Source organism: Emydura macquarii, unplaced genomic scaffold, assembly GCF_026122565.2.
Source record: "Emydura macquarii macquarii isolate MOO-44397 ecotype Brisbane River unplaced genomic scaffold, CSIRO-AGI_Emac_v2 contig_2768, whole genome shotgun sequence".
In the NCBI taxonomy this organism is placed as follows: domain Eukaryota; kingdom Metazoa; phylum Chordata; order Testudines; family Chelidae; genus Emydura; species Emydura macquarii.
In genome coordinates, this window is record NW_027132905.1 from 45,568,195 (window position 1) to 45,587,288 (window position 19,094).

Here is a 19,094-nt window from a genome sequence, read left to right on the forward strand (position 1 = left end):
TGAACATTTTTTACTTGGAATAAGAAGTTGATAACCTGAAAAGAAACTGTGTTAGACCATACTGCTTCCTGGCTTTTATTTATATACACAATGGAAAAAGGTCACTTCCCAACAGGAAAATAAAAGAATTAAAACATTGGAATCATCTCAGTTCCACATGTAAAAGGAGGAAGGGCCTCAGTTGTCTTCATTCTCCCAAGGTCAGTCAATTACTGCTTGCCTGGCCTCTTATTCCCCTTTCTATGCAGAAAGATTTGCTTAGCAGAATACTGCTTACTTTAGTTACCGAAAAAGATATGGTCCCACCACCTGGGGAGAAAGGATTCCTTGCACTCTACCCCTCTTCCTCTGCTTGAAGATAGTAAATTCTCCACTGAAATCACCCTCAGCTCTGAGCCTTATGTTCTGTACCTCCATATGTGGCATTTGATATAGCATCAAAGGGATGAATTGTTCAATATATCCATGTTGGCACATGCATTCCCTTTACTTGATCAGGCTTTTTATGTCCTAAAGAACTAACAGGCCATGACTTCTGCCTGTACAGTACTTTTATTATTAATTATTTTTATTATTTCTGAGGGTTTGAAAATGTTTTTCAGATATGGACATTGCTAGTCACATTTTGCACATGGGGAAACTGAGGCACAGTTACAAAGAAAGTCAGTGACAGAGTTATGACTTAAATCTAGGTCTCTTGACTCCCAGTCTCTTGCTCTGATTACTAGATACACTACCCATTTGACACTGTTCCCACCCTGAAAACAGTGAAAGGATGTGAGCAAGAAAAGTAGTGATCAAAGCTACTGCGATCACTGTGCACACTGGCAACACACCTGGATCCCAAGCTACCTTGGACATAATTCACAGCCTAAAAAGACCTCATAACACTGAAGAGGAAACTGAGAAACACAGAGGTTACTCACTGTGGAGCCCGGAATCAGAATCAGAAGTTCTGTCTTCCAGCTTCTTGCTCTAACCAATACACTCTATTGCCTTCTATTCCCATCCAGACATCCAATAAAGGAGTTAATAGAATTCTTTTGTCATAATTCAGAAATAAGAGGAATATTCTCTGTAGTTTCTAATACTGGGGCACAGAGGTCACCTTCCTCCCTCTGATATAAGTTATGCACAGCATAAGGAAGGATCAGTCCTTTGTGCCTCTGTTAACAAATGTGTCATGTTTATCGTAGGAAGATTAACTTTCCCCAGACACATGCGGGTTTTGAATCCAGAAGCCTTGGTCTGATGCACCTACACTGGACCTCACGAACTACAAAATCTGTCCCTGATTCCCTGTCTAAAACTGATGGGGGCAGGGAGTGACCATGAAGAGGTTAAATTAAACCACTTACTCATTCAGTTGCCCAACTTTGACTCATGGATCAGTAACATTTGCTCCACACGAAGATTTCAGATACTGAACTTTCCCCTCCAATCCCAGCTGCAGCTAATCCTATTTCCACCCCCACCCTTTCCCCACCTCTTGGTTGGCCAGTGGAACCTCATCATTAGCAAGGTTGCCAGCTATAACCCCACCCACAATTCCCCTCATATAGGGCCTGGCTGGTAGATACTCTCTCAGTCCTTGCTCTCTGGTTAGTATACATTTTCCCTGGAGGTGCTTGCTCTAGCAGTCTCATCATGCCTGTGGATTTCAGTGGCACCTGGAACCTTGCTAGCAGTGACAACTTTGAAGGTTACATGTTGGCTTTGGGTAGGTGAATTCTAGTTTTTCACATAGTAGGGTATGAACCCTGCTAAAATCTAGAGGTGGTTAAAATTTTCTGTGGGTGGGGCAATTATTTTCCTCCCTGTAGGAGGACCTGATTTTTTTTTTCTTTTCCCTAGCTAAGAAAAAGACCAACCCTCCCTCCCTTGTTTGTCTGAGCAGGATAGGCTGTTAGATACAATGTAACTAGTCACTAGCATGCTGTTACATTCAGTTGCCCTTGCTGCCTGTAGTAGAGCTATCTGTCCTTGGTTGGTGCTTTTCTCATGGGAATTAGTAATGTAGCTGTACTTGTCTAGGGTCTCTGCCCCTGTGGGGGAGGGGTTTCTTCTGCTGTCTCCCCTCCCCTTTCTCTCTCTGTCTTTAGTGTACACTTGAGTTATTGCCAGGAATATTGCTTTTTGAGATGCAATCCCAGAAAAAGAAGTTCTATAGCCAAGTAACATCCTTCCTAGGGATACAAAGACCCTATGGGGTAGGCTTTCTTTAAGGGAGAATGTCCTTGACTTTCCCAGTTGCTAAATGCCTAACTGTTTCAATACCAGCCCTTTAAAACAGTAAGAGCTCTGCCTAGCAGACTACTGCTGCAAAATCACTTTCACTGTGGTGTCACTTAATGGAATGTTGAGCAGCTCCTCTTTAGCAGTCATGTCTCTGGCATGCTCTGGGCTAACTTCTGAAACGATCATCTGAATTGCTGATAGGGATAGGAAAAGACCAATTATATGCTATAATGAGGAGGTTATAGGAGAGGAACTAGAAAGGGTCTCAGTCCTGTAATAGTTCCTTTGTGTAAAGGCAAGTGTATGTGCCATTAAAACCTGTAACAAAACTGAGAAACTTGTTTGTGCAACTTGCTAAGGTGCCAGAAGTTTGGTGAATGGCCCTGATTCTTGCAAACAGTTATGTAGTCAACTGAAATATATTGTTAGTCTTAACTTGACCACTTTAGAATATTAAGCAACATCCAAAAAGCTTTAAATTTTTTATCCAGTATTGGTAATATATTGAGGGATTCCTTCTTCTAGTGGTAGCATCCCATCTGGGGTCTGAGGATAGTGTTCTTGAATCCCCTCTGAGGACTAACATACTCTGAGTATTTAATGAAAACTTAATCATTCAACATACAAATCCCCATGTTGCAGGGATCAAGATGCGCTATGTTGAGACTTCCCAGCCTCTGCAGTATAAAAGACTACACCAGTCTAAACTTAAAAAATGACCCTAGGAAGACTAAAAAGAGTGTCTTTATTGCTTGCCTTTCCACATGGCTGGGAGTCTAACACATTTAATCTCTTCATATGAAGATTGATGGACACCAATCATGCAATGAGGAGGTTTAGCTTTGTGCTAAAGAGACTGAAGGGAGATAGAAGATGGCATTGTTGTTCAGTAGCTCAGAGCAGGGATATCCTGCTTTCTATTAAATACTGTTATTGACAGCATGTTTTCTATCCTAGAGGAAGCTACCAGTAAATGTTCACCCCATCTAAATAGGGGAGTGGAGACTCTCATGTATTTCCTTAATGAGACTACTCTTCTCTCTGAGACTACTGAGGAGCACCTGAGTTAAAAATAACAGCTGCTCCCAAAAGACTTATTAAAGCCAAGTTGTGACAACCCCCCCCCCCCCCCCCACGATGTGGAAATCACCCTTGCAATATATGGCTCCAGAAAGCTGCTGTATGATAGTAATCTTAGAGGCAGAGAATCCTACTATCTCTAAGATGTTCTTTTTAAACTCCTGCTTGCTCTTTATAGTGGTTGAACAGTATAGTAAGGGTGAGGGAAGAAAACAAGGTCAACTGATTGCTGGGGGCATGGGGAAGAGACCCTGGAAAAATGAAATAGCAATAGCAATTTTACCAGTCTGGCACAAGGAGTCAGGAGGTATCTGCTCACAAAAATATTTTGAGGGATGCTGCTGAGAAAAGCCTGGATACTTCTGGCCTGGCACACTAGTTTACCTTTTGACTACTGGATGTCTAAATGTGAATTTCAATTTTGCCTCATTCCTCCTCAATAAGTGCCTCCAATATCTAAATCAATGCTGTTAAAACTATTTAGGGAAAGGAATATAAGAATTCTTGTTCAGCATGGGTGGCATTAGTGCCCCCTCTATTTAGAGGGCAAGGACAGACTACTTTTAAAAATACAAGATTATTCTTTGAACTACTCAACCAAATGACTAAGTGGCTTGGTTCGGCTGCCTAAGCCATAAATGTCATAACTCTGCTTTTGAAAGCCACTTGCCCTCTATTGACTGATTATAAATTGTTAGTGTTTGGCACCTGAATTTTGTCCCATTATATACATGTGCAGGGTAAACACCATGCTGGTAATCATCCAAAAGGTGAACAGTTGAGGCTATACAGGTCTGTAAGGGAGCAAATAACACTACATAATAGGTATCTAGGGCCTGGTCTGTGGACCAGGATATTTGGCAGCAGTTGATGGGAGATCCACAAGCTACATAGAGTAGCTTGTGGATCTCGCAACTTCTACTTTGCTGCTCTGACAGGAAATGTGCTCCCAAGGGCATAGTGTTAATCTTTTTCCAGGGGTAGATTTATTAAACCAACTTCCAGATCAATTGTGTGGGTCTTCACTTCTGCTCAATGGATCCTGAAGAATCTATCTGGTGGTGGTGAAGTCAGTGAAGACATACCCTAAATTAGTGTGGGTAAACATTGCATTGGACAGGGAAATGTAACAAAGGAATAATCAATGACATGGAGAACTCTGTACCCCAGTTAGGAAGCGCTATAGGATCAAATGCTGGCCTTGTGATTATACATGCAGAGCTTATCTAACCCAAATGTTAGCTGGGTCAGCATAACTAAGTACAGGTCAAATTCTTAGCTTCCACCACAGCAGTAGCATTCATCAGGTTGTATTAATACAGCAGAAGTCAACACAGTAAACTGCCAGTGCCAACACTGGCACTCTACTACAATTTGCTAATAGTGTAAAGTGACCTATCTAGTTGAAAACTCTCTCCTGTACCAGTCTAATCAAATCCCAGCAATCTAGCCTGGCAGTTGCACTACACTATGCAGTCCCATTCTCTTGAAATAATAAAATACTAGGTAGACACATCCTTGAAAGAAGCTGTGTAAGATGGGGGGGCTTTCATGTAGCTCTGATCTAGAGCCACATTAACAGCACCTAAACTTGGATTGGCTCTATGAAGTGTGCTTGTGAGCAGCACTATTAACAGTGTAGCCTGGGTCTGGTAGGCTGGCAAGTGCAAAAATATAAAAAAATCCATGATGTTAAATCTCTTTAAGGTATTGACTTTGCAACTCGCAAGATAGCAAAACTGCTGAAGCCACAAAAGGTGATTAAACAGGAAGGAGATTCGTTTTCCATCCATACCACCAGTACTTTCAGAAGTTACTTTGTCCAGTTCAAAATTGGAGAGGAGTTTGAAGAAGACAATAAAGGCCTAGATCATAGAAAATGCAAGGTAAAATGGGCTGTTCCTGTACAAATTGAGGCAAAAATCCACCAAACTGCTTTAGCTGATCAAAGATAAATGTTTAAGGTGGGAACCAAAATTTGTTTGTCCTCAGTTATGGAAGGAACCCTTCCTTTTCTTGGGAAGTAGGGGGGGTGGGTACTAGGTTTTATCCATGGTGTTCATGTGAGGTTTAAGGTAGTCCACTTTCTACAGGGCATGATGTAGAAGCACTAACCTAGGGGAGTAACTTAATCTGGTAGGGAGATGGGCTACAATAATGTGGTTTGACTTGTGTATGTCTCTCTCAAATGCAGAGTGTGGTTACCTGGGACAATGACAAGCTTGTTTGTGTCCAGACTGGAGACAAGAAGAACAGGGGTTGGACTCACTGGATTGAAGGAGAAGAGCTATATCTGGTATTCAGATTTGAATTAATTTAGCCCTCATGCAAAGCTGTGATCAGAATCTATACTACAGCTTTGGTTTGGTTTAACTGGCATGTTACCATACAACTCTCTGCAATGGGTGGTAGGGGATGATGAGTGGTGAGATCAGGAATGTGAAAATCTACATACACACGCTTGGTACAGGGGGCAAGGTCTCTATTCTCCTATATTTGGGAGAAGTGGTTTCTTCTCTAGATTTCTGAAATGGAAGCATTTCAATATCTAAGTATCCAACTCATTTTCTGTCAATCTTGTACCTTGGCTTGGCATTCCTGAACTTGATCTTCTAGGGTTGGTACCGTTTATCTATCCACCCAGTTATTCTAATGTTGATCTCTGGGTATTGCAACAGGGACAAAAGACTACTTAGACTCCCACCTTTAATGCTCAGTTATGGTCCAATATCTCTTAAGCATTGCAGGAAGGATACATGAGCCTTGGAAGAAGAATGCATGTAAACGTCCACCCTCTTCACTTGCTCCATTAGTTCTCAGGATAGTATTTTCTTTCTACCTTGATCCTCAAAAGACCAAGCAACTCCTGCAAGATGAGAATAGTCTATTAGATATAATAATGGAAAGACTGTTGGAGAGAATACTTTAATATAATTGAACAAATAGTTATGACTGACAAATGGAAAGGACAAGCTTCAGGAGACCCTGCTTAATATCTGTGGCACTAATCCTGAAGCTCACCAAAGAGAACAGTCCCTCCAAAAAGTGGTCCTTCTGCTTTCCCAAATTCACATCCGGGAACAACTAAGTATGGCTCACATACATCTTGACCATCACTCAGGCTCTTGTTGAAAATTAATCTGTATGAATTTGGCAAAACACAATGAGGATATCTAGCCTATTTTCCATTCCAAATGTCAAGAACAAATGGTGTAAGATGAGCACAAGATCTAACAGAGCACTGAGACCTACCACTCCTTAGGAGCAAAATACCTGTTGGGATAAACTTAGATGTAAAGCTGGGTAGACAGGAGATCAGGACTGGCAGCAGCCAGAAACTGGCTTGTTCATGCCACATTGATCTTATCCAATGACCTGAATGGCATGGATGAGCCAAAGATTTGTATGAATATTCTCTGACTGGTGCAGATATGGTAAGATGGTGACTTCATAAAGAACAAACAATATACTCCATGATTCATGGTGCAGAATGAAGTCTGAGTGGGGATGACCGCAATGAGCACAAATATCTGCATGTGGGGTATCTTGCACTTACACCTCAACTTTAAAATTAGCTGACCTGCTAGCTGGTTCTGCAATCCAGCTTGCTACAACCTGCAGCAGAGCTATCTATGGTGTTCAATACACTGTGCTTTACAGTGTAAGGCATAACTTGTCTGGGTACTAGACACGGACTGGCAGCAAGGACACAATCTCTACAAGATGCTAGCCATTGTAAGTGACTTTTTTTGTAAACAAACTCTACTTCAGAAGTACCTAGCTGTCAGGCTGACTGCTGCTAAACAAGTTTAATAACATCTGTGTTTTCCTTCTTGCTAGGAGATCCGCTGTGAGGACCAAGTATGTAAACAGGTTTACAAGAGAGCCTGACTCATTCCAGCCTTGACAGACATTTAAAAAGCACATCTGTCCAGAGCAGACCTTATGGAACTTTTATGTAGATGGTCTGTACATGACCTTGATGGGTCAACACTAAGCACTTCTTGATAAAGCGTGTCTTTTTTGTACTTGTTCAGTATGCATTCTGATCTGGAGAAGCTGTAAGTGCTTGCACTACTGTTTCAGTTCTGCTCTTGCTAATAAACACTTGAAAACAATTCTGTGTAACTTAGTCTCCCTTCCTTACCTTCAGAAGAGAGCACATCTGGTAAATCTAGCACCCTCCAACTAATCCCACAGCCATCTAGAAGACCATCTCATGAATTCAAAAGGTCATTGTTATCACATCACATGTTATACAGGGAAGGCCTAACTTCCATGGCCTTATCACCTATGACTGCAGAGGGTCCAGGTAACAAATGGCTGCCTCAACTACTGGAGCTACTAGTCTCTAGAGCTAGCTGCACTCTTTTTTTTTTTTTTTTTTTTAAGAGCATAACTCTGGGTGAGAGGGAACAAAGCCATTTAATGGCATGCAACAATGCTAGACTAAATAAACTATCTCCTTGGTTAATCAAACTGTGCTCCGAACAGAAGATGGGTGACACCATTAGAAGGACTAATAGTGTCTTGATGGAAAACTACTGATGTGGAGGGAAGTGGATTAGGTTCTACTTCTATTTTCTAGCTGTCCTTACATTAAGGATCCATGTCTGGATTAGCATACCTTCATACAGAGATGAGTGATCCTAAGATTTTTTGACTCATAATAGCATATTCATGGAGGATCTCAATTGCACCCTTCTACAGGAGACATGATGAATAAAATCCAAACGAACTAACTACTGCTTTTGGTTTGTGGTGTTGGTTCCAGGATATCAGATGCTTCCCCACCCACAGTTGGGCCAATAAATTACCTCCTCCACCTTCTCTCCAAAAGCAGTAGAGACTTCTTTAAAATAAGACTCAGCAAATAAGGATTTTCCCACAGCAGCCACCCTTCCCTCCCCCTATCCCTCTTCCTTGTGGCAGGACAAACCTCCCTTTTGACTTGCTCAAGTGAGCAGGTATTATTAACTTTACTTTCAAGTATTCTTAAACACTTACCTAGTCAAACACTAGGTAAAAACCAACAGCTAAAACGCCAAACTTACTACAACTTGCACTCTTTCAGGAACATGTAGGGGTCCTACAACATTGATGTAATACTTAAGCAAAAAAGACAATTCAGTGAAGGAAGTTATCACTATAAACAGCAATCTCTTTCCTCATCAGACATACTTTAACAATTGTGATGTCATGAAATTTCTTTCGGCTAAGAAATCTAGGGCAAAAAATTCCCTTAATCACTTGTTCTAGGTAGTATTAACAGCCATTCAAAAGAGATGTCAGAGTCTTGAATACAGAAACTTAAAGATGTGGTAAAGCTCAAAGCTTTAGTTACACTTTTAAGAAGTGCAGGTTCTCTAAATGCAAATTTTTCAAAGGAGGATTGCAGTATTTCCATGTCTAAATCAATGCAATCAGTCCAGTATGTTTATAGTATCAGATTGGAGGTATTCTACTGCAGGAGTGGAATTATCATACTGCATGAAAGTAAAAACACCATTCCATTGTAAAAAGATTTTCTGTTGACAATAGAAAACTGCAGATTTTGGCAGTTAGGAAGCCAGTTAGGGTGTTTCTCACCTGGGGAGACATGACTGGTAGACTGAGGAAGAAAACACCACAGGTTACATTCAGTTCCTTTAGAATGGTTGTCTTTATTAGTACATAGATATTCAGGCCTGTCAAAGGCCCATATTTTGTAAGTATATCATTATTTAGCTGGTTATAGGGGTACAAAACAAAGATTCAAAACTACAGGACTTCTCTCTGTGACACTGTGAGGCCTTGTACTTTGGCTCAGATGCCACACCATAAGCTGGGAAGCATGCAGTCACATACATTCCAGCATGACATCTAATACTAGGCTGTTAACATGGTGATTCAGTCTAACACCGCCAAATAAAAGATCCTAGAATGTTTAAAGGAAACTTGGTTTGATAGCATTCTGTCTGGCAAAAGAATTACTTTACAGTTATGGTAAAATCTATCCTCATTGTTTTGTCTATATGGTACCCAATTCTCTATTTAAATGATTTGTCTGGTTCTTTGTCTGTTGCATAACTAAGTGTGATCAGTTAAGGTGGTGGGATATGATTGGTTAAAGACATATGTTAGGATTGGTTAAGGAATCATCTTGTAATATTGTTAAAGAAATGGTTGGTTAGGATACATTATAAAAACTGAGAAAACAGGAAGTAGGGGGGAAGATTTATTGGTGTAAAGGGCTGAGGGGTTCTAAGGGATGCTTTCTTGAAAAGATCGCAATAAACCTGTTGCTGGACTCTGGACTTCTGCTTCTGTCAGCAAACTAAGAACTCAAAGGATGGGGGGTCCTAACAGTCTTTACAACCACAAGAGCTAGATATTTTCAAGAGTGTAAATTCTGCTTCCCTGTGTTGTGAAGGGATAGATTTTTTTTTACAGCCACAGACTACATGGGGATTTAATTAGGAATAGATAAATTTTAGGAGTATTAATGCTAGTTGACTAAGGTAGACGATCTAAGATTAAAGCAAATATTTATAAGTAGCTAATGGTGGGTGTACATAATTACATATGATAAAGCAACAGCATATATTGCACTGGATTGCTGTTTGTTACTTTTTGACTCAAATAGTTAAGAGCCTCTATGAATCCATACCTATCCAAAGACCCCAATCTTTCTATCCAGGAACTGATTATTTGATCAGGATGACCAAGAACTCTGAAAAAGCATCTTTAGATTAAACTAATCCACATTCCAGGGAGTTAAGTTCTATATTCACAATGTAGTTTCTCCATTCTCAGAATGGTGGTACTGGAAAAGGTATTTTTAAAGTAGGTGAGCTACTTTATAATGGCTATTATAAAGAGGGATCCAATGAACTGCTGAATTATTTTCAGCTTGCAAAGTAATTGAAAGGGATAGTTTTCAGGTTAGAATTGTATTTGACATTTTCTTACTCAACAGATCTGCTTCTCATGTGTTTTCAGAGTTGTCTTAGCTCACTCTACTAACATTCCTTTTAATAGTGTAGAGACATAAGCTTGGTTCTGTTCTGATTCATGCATCAACAGAGTTCTTAACTAACACACATGCACAGCTAAATTGTTTCCTAGGTTAAAGATGGAGAAGGAAAAATGGGATGCAGAGGCATCACTTAAGGCATGGAGTTCTTATTACTCTACAGAAAAGAACCATCATTTCTAGGCTGAGTAGGGTAGACAGAAAAAATCTTTTACATATAAAACAAGCAAATTTAGGATCTGGCATCTTTAAGAGAACATACATGGTACACCACCATTTTCTTGGTTATCTTTTCAAACATCTACACTTTGAGTATGCCAAAGCGTGGTAGGCAAAACCTTTCTTGAAGGCCATGAGACTTTCTTTTTTTACAGTGACAGACAAGAAAAGTTTGTTACAGTGCATATGATAGTTTGAAACAGACACAATTACATGAAATTGTTTTCTGTTGAGGACTTTGTCCATTTAAACTGGCAATAAAAACAAGGACAAGAATACTACTATTCAATGTGCGGTAAAGACAGGAAAATTAGTAAACTGATGCAGCACAGAGTAGGAGGAAGTCTGAGATTTTATTGATAGTGTTGGATACATGAGAAAACGATCCTTCCCATTTTAGTTAAGTTGGTGTGATTGGCTTTAATGTACATTTATTTTCCCATTCTCTCAAGTAGAAAAACAAGTGTAATAAAATTCCTGCCATGTAGCTGACAAACCTGATCCACCTTCCTATTGCTGTAGCTCAGGGGAATGTATGCTTTAATTTGATTTTAGAAAGACACTGATTCAAAGTGAAGATAAGTCACCATTAGCCTAATGCAGTGTGGGTTAAACTTCAAAATAGTGAACTAGCTGTCACATCCAGTAACTCATGTAAAGGGAAATAAGTTGCAGGAGTCACCCTGGAATCCCTCCTCGACTAGGTGGCATCTTTGCAACATGCTGCATCTTCTTCAAAAGGCTTTGGTTTGCATTAGAAATTTTTTTTATCCTTTAAAAAAAAACAGCATAGTACTAATAAACCCCCCAGACTGTCAGCTTCAAAGTCATTACTACGTAAGAGGATTGTGATATTGTCTTGCCTTTGACCCTATTACGTTCTTGAGAATATTTTTGGTGCATAGACTTCCTCACCCCCGTAAGAGTCCCAGATATCAAATGGGTAAGCATTATAAAAAAGTTCATATTGGCAGAGTCAGGCCTTGTGCAGAGAAGCACCATTGCTGGAAGCTATTAATATTGAATATATAAAAAATCCCTCATCCAGGAGATCTAAGAATGCTTCCATTACTACAACCTCACTTAACGTTATTTAGCCAGTGTTGCAATCAGGCATATGCTGCTATGCAGAAGCTCAAACAGGGATACTCATGAGAGAGGACTGAAAGCTATCACATGCACATCCTAGACATTAGGAAATCATTGGCTAGCAACAAAAACAGAACTGCCTAACCAGATTGGACATTTTCAGCAATATGCCAGCTGACTGAAGAGCCTTTAGAGGATACAAAATTCAGCAGCTTGAGACGCTATGTGAAAAGAGAAAGGAAATAGTTTTACACTCTAAAACTGAGTAGGAAAGAGAGATACTATAAATAAACTAACCTACACTGTTCCTACATATTTTCTTTGCAGTGGGAGAGGTGTGTTGTTAAACTCTAGAAGTGAAGGACAGAAGTAAAATAAGAACATTAGAACAGCCATACTGGGTCAGACCAGTTGTCCATCTAACCCAATATCCTGCCTCCGACAATGGCCAGTGCCAGATGCTTTTGGCAATTGGCGCTTTAGGGCCACCCAGAGCATATGGTTACATCTCTAACCATTGATGGACCTGTCCTCCAAGAATTTCTCTAATTCTTTTTTGAACCCAGTTATACTTTTGGCCTTCACAACATCCCCTGGCACTGAATTCCACAGGTTGATTGTGCATTATATGAAGTACTTCCTTTTGTTTTTTAACCTACTCCCTATTAATTTAATTGGGTGACCACTACTTCTTGGGTTATGTGAAGCAGTAAAAAACACTTCCTAGTCACTTTCTCCATACCATATATGATTTATAGTCTACCTCTATCATATCCCCCCAAGTCATCTCATTTCTAAGATAAACGATCCCAATATTTTTAATATCTACTCATATGGAATCTGTTCCATCCCCTTAATCAGTTGCATTGCCCTTCTCTGTGCCTTTTCTGATTCTAATATATCTTTAAAATGGGGTGACCAGAACTGCACACACTGTTCAAGGTGTGGGCATACCATGAATGTATATAGTGGCATGACAATATTTTATCTACTACTTTCCTAATGGTTTCTAACATTCTGTTAGCCTTTTGGACTGCCACTGGAGAATGAGCAGATATTTTCAGAGAATTATCCACAATGATTCCAAGATTTCTTTCTTGAGTGGTAACAGCTAATTTACAACCCATCATTTTGTATGTATAGTTGGCATTATGTTTTCAAATGTGTATTACTTTGCACTTCTCAGCACTGAATTTCATCTGCCATTTTGTCACCCAGTTTTGTAAGATCCCTTTGTAACTCTTGGCAGTTATTTTTGGTTTTAACTATCTTGAGTAATTTTGTATTATCTGCAAATTTTGCCACCTCACTGTTCACCCTCTTTTCCAAAACATTTATGAATATGTCCAGTAGCACAGATCCCAGTACAGAATCTTGGTGGACCCCACTATTTACCTCTCTCCATTTTGAAAGTATTAGAAAAGTCTCTTTTGTAGACACTAGATCATTTAGATTTTGACTGCAATTTTGGTGGTGAAATTTTTCTCTTTTTGCAACAATCAGTCTTTCAAAAATAATTGCCAAGTTGATACAAAATTTTCACACCTGTCCCAAGACCCAGAGACATCTTCTAAGCCAGTGCCGTACCTGACCATTATATGATTCTCATACACAATCACATATGGATGTGTGAAAATAAGGTTCCTGCCCTACAAAGCTTACAGTGAAAATAGACCACTTACAAATAAATGGGACAGTAATTTAACACTTCACTATGCGATGGGCTAGGGTTCATAAGCTTTGTAAACGCTTCCTAGGATGAGGATATGCAGAAATGAAACAATGTTGAGCATGGCATACAGCACTATAGGAAGTCTTCTTCACTGGGCTCAGTTTGCTTCAAGTGATATCTTTACAAGCAAACCAAAGAAGAACAGGTAACTTTTTTTCCTGCCATTTTTAGGAGTGTCCTTCAGGATAATTCTTACTTAGCTGTTTTTGAAGATATACAGTACTATCAGAGGTACAGCTGGCAATGTTAAATTTGTGCAGAGATGGGGTGATCCATCGCCCCATACTCATATTTTTGGCATGATCTTCATATTAATTAAAATATTATTAACACCGATGAAGTCAGAGACCAGCATATGAACAAACTGTTAAGTGAAATAAGGTAAAAAAAAGTTAGAGGTCTGACTGTAGTTCTTCAAGAAAACATCCGTAAAATAAATATTTGAAAGATTAAGATTTTTCCTGGAGAAAAAATACAAAAGGCAGCATGAAAAACATAATCCAAAAGAGAAAAAGGAATATAGGATTAAGTAGCATCCATGGCCAATAACTACATGAAGATAACGATTGTCACAAAGGTGCTACAAAAAGCGCAGCAGAAAATACAATAAATAGATATTCCTTTCTAAAAAATAAATGCTGAATAAGCACCAATAAACCAATTCTGAAGATGATATACACCATACTCATTGAGTTACAGATCCAACCTTACAACTGTAAGGTCCTCTGTTTCAAGGTAGACCCTGCTATTAGAGTATTGGGCATTAGCCCCCCAACTTCCACTGGTATACGTTATCCCTTTTCCTACCATATTTAGTAATACACTCTTTAACATGACCACTAAGAGCCCTGGATACCAAAGGAACTAGACCTGGAACTATGTCAATCTATATAATAAATATATTTATCAGATTAGATACATAAAGACTAGAGACTGAGATCCTGCTGTAGCTTTGCCATAAGGCATTTCTTGACTGGCTTCCTGAGTTGAGTCTTCAAGCTGGCAATGGCGGCTCTTAAAAGATGATCTAGGCATTTCCTAAAGAAAGTTTCCATGGAGAAACACTTTTCTTAAATATTCTTAAAATAAATAAGTCAAGTTAGGGAATGATGGAGTTGAACTGTAGATGCAGGATTGGTATTGCATTATATCTGAAAAAAAATTCTAGGTCTTCTTTCAATTTTCAGCAACTTTTATTGTTTTACATTTATTTATAGTGATCATGTAATATGCACTCTTGCTAAACTGTATTTTATGTCCATGTAGCCAACTTGCTTTTGTCTCAGGAACTTCCTGTTGTCCTCCTTTTATAAGCTTCTGTCATTGGTTGACTCATGCTATGCTACTACAAGCAGGTTTCTATTAAGAACCTTAGTAGCAGTGAGTGTTCATCCTGCAGACATGTCAGCGCAAAATAGAAGGATTTCTTTCTTTTTTAAAAAAGATCCTCTTTTCCACCCATATAGCTTAGGAAAATGATGACTGATCTTACCTGTAGACCTGAAAATGAACACACAATCCCTTCAGTGCAGAGGCAGACTCTGAGTGGTTTGTTTTCATTTTAATGCATTATTATTCAAATATAAAGCTAGGAAAAATAAAAAAGATTGGGGAAAATGGGGATGTCTCCTATGGTGATATTAAAAGCCATTAAAGGGTTGAATGGAGAGACTAGCTACAAGTAGATGAGTATAAGTAAATTTATATTCTTACACAAGGGAAATAGATCAGGGAAAACCATTGAAAGTTCTATTCAGGCCAGGTCTACACTACCCCTTACTTCAGTATAACATATGTTGCTCATGGGTGTGAACAAGCCACCCCCCTGAAGGATGTAAGTTATACCAACCCTAAGCACTGGTGTGGATAGCAATATGTTGGCAGAAGAACTTCTTCCATCAACATAGCTGCTACCTCTTGTGGAGGTGGATTTATTATGTTGATGGGAGAGTTCTTTTTTGTTGGCACAGCGTGTCTTACCAGACACGTTACAGCGGCACACACCAATGTAGCACATCTAGTGTAGACTAGCCCATATTTAAGAAGGAAAACAGAAAGGGAATTATTAGGAAACAGCTCATGGCCCCTTGACAAAAAGGAGACTGCTGTTTCCAGCAACATTACAAGGCAGAGGGAGAGATGACTGTGTGCATGGTATATATTTTACTATATGTTTGTAAAACATCTTGTAAATTTTAATACTATATAATTTTAATATCAATGTGTGTCTATACATATAGATCACATTTAAAACAAAGGCCCCTTATCAGAAAACTAAAAGGACACTAATGGTATGCCTCTAAAGAAGAATCCCAGACAGAATGGTTAGTGGACATATAATTGGTATTATTTCGATTTCTTATAAAAGACAGGCAGCAGCATAGACATGGCAAGACCATGATCCATGCTACTGAACAGAAACTTCGCAGGAATTTCACATACAGCTGAGGAAAAACCCTCACTAGAGTTTCAAGTTTTTTTACATTTTTTATGCAATCAAAAACTTATAAGACCCAGTTCACATTCTCTTTATGCAGTTTATATCTGTAAGCTCCAAAATAAACCATACACAAAAAAGGCATATCTTCTGCCACTCTATCCTGGTTTTTAGACAGCAATCCCTTTTTACTTTTTTCCCCTAAGAGACCCAGTCCCTTTAAGGTTGTGATATTAAATAAGCTCAACTGAACCTGATACCTCAACTGTGGGAGGCTCTTTCTCAGATGCCCTCTGGAAACACATGCTCAGATTTAACTCCAAGAGACCCCCATGCCATGGTTGGTCTCAACATGACTTTCTCTTAGGAGCATCACTGGACTAGAATGCATCATGGCTAGGGAGCCTCTGAAGACCGTATCTGCTCAATCACATTTCCTCAGAAGTTAGAGCAAGGATTCTATCCTGGCTCCACTACTAACTCACTGCATGTTTGAGGATAAGTCTCTTCACCTATCTGTGCCTCAGTTTCCCCCTTCTGTACAATGGGATCAACTCACCTACCCAACTGGAGTGTCATAAGACTTAATTAATTAATTAATGGAAAAACACTGAGATAATGGGATAGAAGGTAAGCAATAGTTAGTCCTTTTGTCCCTCAAAAATAACTTCACACCATAAAGCAGGCTACATAAGTGGGGGTCTATTTAAATGGCAATAAATGGTTGAAAGGCCTTCATACAAATTCTGGAAACCTAACTATGACATAGTAGAGCTAGTAACACTTATTACTGATAGATTTACCTGAACTCCTCCACTGCCCACTGTTACCATTCATGGAGGTATGAGGGCCTGTTCTCAAGTGAAGTCAATGGCAAAATTTCCATTGATTTGCAAAGTGCTGGACTTGCACCCCACGAGATTGGACCATGCTGAAACCAGAACTATGCCATTTGTTAATCCAGAGTTGTGACTACTGAGGTTGTACCATTGTCTTATTGACCCCCTCAGGAACGGGAATTTTTTTGACAAATGCCAGGGCTAGAGGGAAAACCACACAAAAGCAGCAAAGACCAAGGTAAATTTAACATGACACCAGTGGTTACTGTCACAGCAAATACGTATTCAGCAACTGACACAGCAAGTCAACTAAACTAGGAAGAGGTCTGAAGTGTTGTCTGGGGCTTGGAAGTTATTAAATGTTTAGAGTCAGGGAACAAGCACTTCAGTGGTTTGGAGAATTTACCTAGCCACCTACAAACAACTCCTGTTACAATGACAGTAACATTCAACATTGTTCTCTCACAGAGTAAACAAAAATCAAAGGGACACTCACCGGCTCCCTCCCTAAAATAAAAGCTTATGTCTCTCATGCTTGTTATTTCCAATTGCAGAGACTTCAAGAGGCAGCTTAAAATATCCTTCAGACCCCTTCACCTGTCGCTTCCTTCTTTCACATTTCTTTCTCTTCCTCCCTCCTCTCCCTTTCCATCCCCACCCTCCCCCTTCTGTCTCCATCCTCCCCACCTCTCCCACCTTCCATCCCCACCTTCCGTCTCCATTCTCCCCACCTCTCCCCCTTCCTCTCCATCCTTCCCCACCTCCCCCCTTCTGTCTCCAGCCTCCCCACCGCCCATCATAGCCCCTCTTCAATCCCCCTCAGGTGTCTCCCCCGGCCTAACGCCTTTCTCCCATTCCCCGCCCTCTACTGCTCCGCCCCTGTTGCTATGGCGCAGCAGCCGGGCCCAACCCTCGCTGTGCCCGCGGCTGGAGCGCTTCCCCCCCGCCCTGAGTGGCCGCGGCCGCAGCCGCCTCCTCCTGCCGCGATTGGCCGCCTCTGAGCGGGGCTCGGCGTGCTCAGCTCAGTTCGGAGCAGCCGGGCGGACTCACGTGATCTTTCCCCAAGATGGCCGCCGCGCCTTCTTGTTTTGATGAATAATCTCTGTGTGGGGCAGGGGCAGCGAGCCGGGCAGCTGAGGGGGCAGCCGGGCGGGGCACTGAGCGGGCAGGCGGGAACTGGCGACGTCCTCCCTGCAATAGCGGGGGGCAACAGGCACCTGGAGAAGGGGGCGGGGGAGTAGGAGTTGAGGGCATCTGAGCTAGGGCACAGGAGGCGCTTGGCGAAGGGGGGAGCAGTAGCTGGGGCAGGGGGGCAGCAGTCATAGCCTGGGCACAGGGAAGTAGCAGCTACTGAGAGGACCTGGAGCTGCAGCTGGCAGAAGGGTTTGCTGCTCCCAGCCTGACTGGCAAGCAGAGAGAGGGTGCATTCTGTATTGTGCTTAACCTCTGACTATGCAATTCTGAGACGCCTCTGGGGCAAGAGGCAGCAGCACCTAACTCCCCCGAAGCTCCCATCCCCTAGAGAAGCAAAGAGTCCCCAAACTACTTTCACCATTAAGAGGAAAGTGATGGAGGAGCTGAGCGCTGATGAGGTGAGTTTGGGGGTCTTGGGGTGGCGGAAGAGGCTAGATGCTAGGAGGGAAAAGGGTGAGTCGTGGCATGAGGGTGGATCTGAGGGGTAGCTAGTACTTTCGACGAAAGGAGAATGGGCTTGAGAAGGTATTTTTAACTCTAGGTTTACACCTTGGGGGTTTATCTATGTTTTGCTGATCCACAAGGAGAACTTTGATTAAGAAAAGTACAATAATGTGACTTTCTCTCTGTCAAGTTTGTGTGTTTTTCACTCTTCTCTTTGTAACATCTTAGCATGCTTTTTCTGACTTGTAATTATCTTGTTTGAGGGTGAAGGTTGAATTCATTTTCTTCTGGTTAATTGTATGTTTGTACCTGCAACTTGGAGGATGACTTCTTCACTTTGGGTTAATTTTTAGGAATTTTTAAAAGTATCTCACTCTTGGAATTTTTATCTTGTTTTTGAATGAGACATTTGAAATCTAATTAAAGAGTCTTCTTTTTGTCAATACTTGGGACAGCTCAGGTGTATATGTGGTTTTATATTTAACAGGGTTTATTTTTTTTCACAGTTGTAGGAAGAACTCAGATTAGCTCATGTTGGAACAGGCCAGCCTGCTTTCTGTGGCTTGCTTTGACTCCTTTAATTTTTCCTTCTCTCTTATTCTTCAAGTTAAAGTTGTAGGTTTGTTTCTTGTGGTGAGCAATAAGTGGGACACATCACTTGCAAACTGCTTCCTGTTTCTTCTTTTAAAATGGTACCCTATGTACTCTCAGGATCTGATGTTTTGTTTATATTTTAGAGAAGGATTAGATTACTTCTAAAGTTTTGCTGATCTAAATATAGTTTTCCTTTTTCTAGCAACCTCCTGC

The 19,094-nt window shown here is 40.6% G+C and overlaps 2 protein-coding genes across 3 annotated transcripts in view; both read left to right on the forward strand.

Moving 5' to 3' along the window:
• The first annotated feature begins 1,565 nt into the window (after positions 1 to 1,565).
• Positions 1,566 to 7,436, forward strand: RBP7 (retinol binding protein 7). The gene is made up of 4 exons (XM_067567371.1): positions 1,566 to 1,720; positions 5,026 to 5,204; positions 5,513 to 5,614; positions 7,159 to 7,436. The coding sequence occupies exons 1-4, from the start codon at positions 1,648 to 1,650 to the stop codon at positions 7,207 to 7,209; spliced, it is 405 nt and encodes a 134-aa protein (XP_067423472.1). The 5' UTR covers positions 1,566 to 1,647; the 3' UTR covers positions 7,210 to 7,436.
• Positions 7,437 to 17,952: 10,516 nt separating this feature from the next.
• The window catches only part of UBE4B (ubiquitination factor E4B), a 68,888-nt gene continuing 67,746 nt past the window's right edge, over positions 17,953 to 19,094 (forward strand). For both annotated transcript variants that reach the window (XM_067567374.1, XM_067567375.1), the window contains exon 1: positions 17,953 to 18,241. In XM_067567374.1, coding sequence (XP_067423475.1) covers positions 18,218 to 18,241 — 24 coding nt within the window. In that variant the 5' untranslated portion in view covers positions 17,953 to 18,217. The remainder of the gene's footprint in view (positions 18,242 to 19,094) is intronic.

Coding starts and splice junctions, on each gene's coding strand:
- RBP7 (XM_067567371.1), top strand. CDS start 1,648: ATGCCTGTGGATTTCAGTGGCACCTGGAACCTTGCTAGCAGTGACAAC. Junction 5,205..5,512: donor TAGATCATAGAAAATGCAAG/GTAAAATGGGCT, acceptor TCTCAAATGCAG/AGTGTGGTTACCTGGGACAA. Junction 5,615..7,158: donor AAGGAGAAGAGCTATATCTG/GTATTCAGATTT, acceptor CCTTCTTGCTAG/GAGATCCGCTGTGAGGACCA.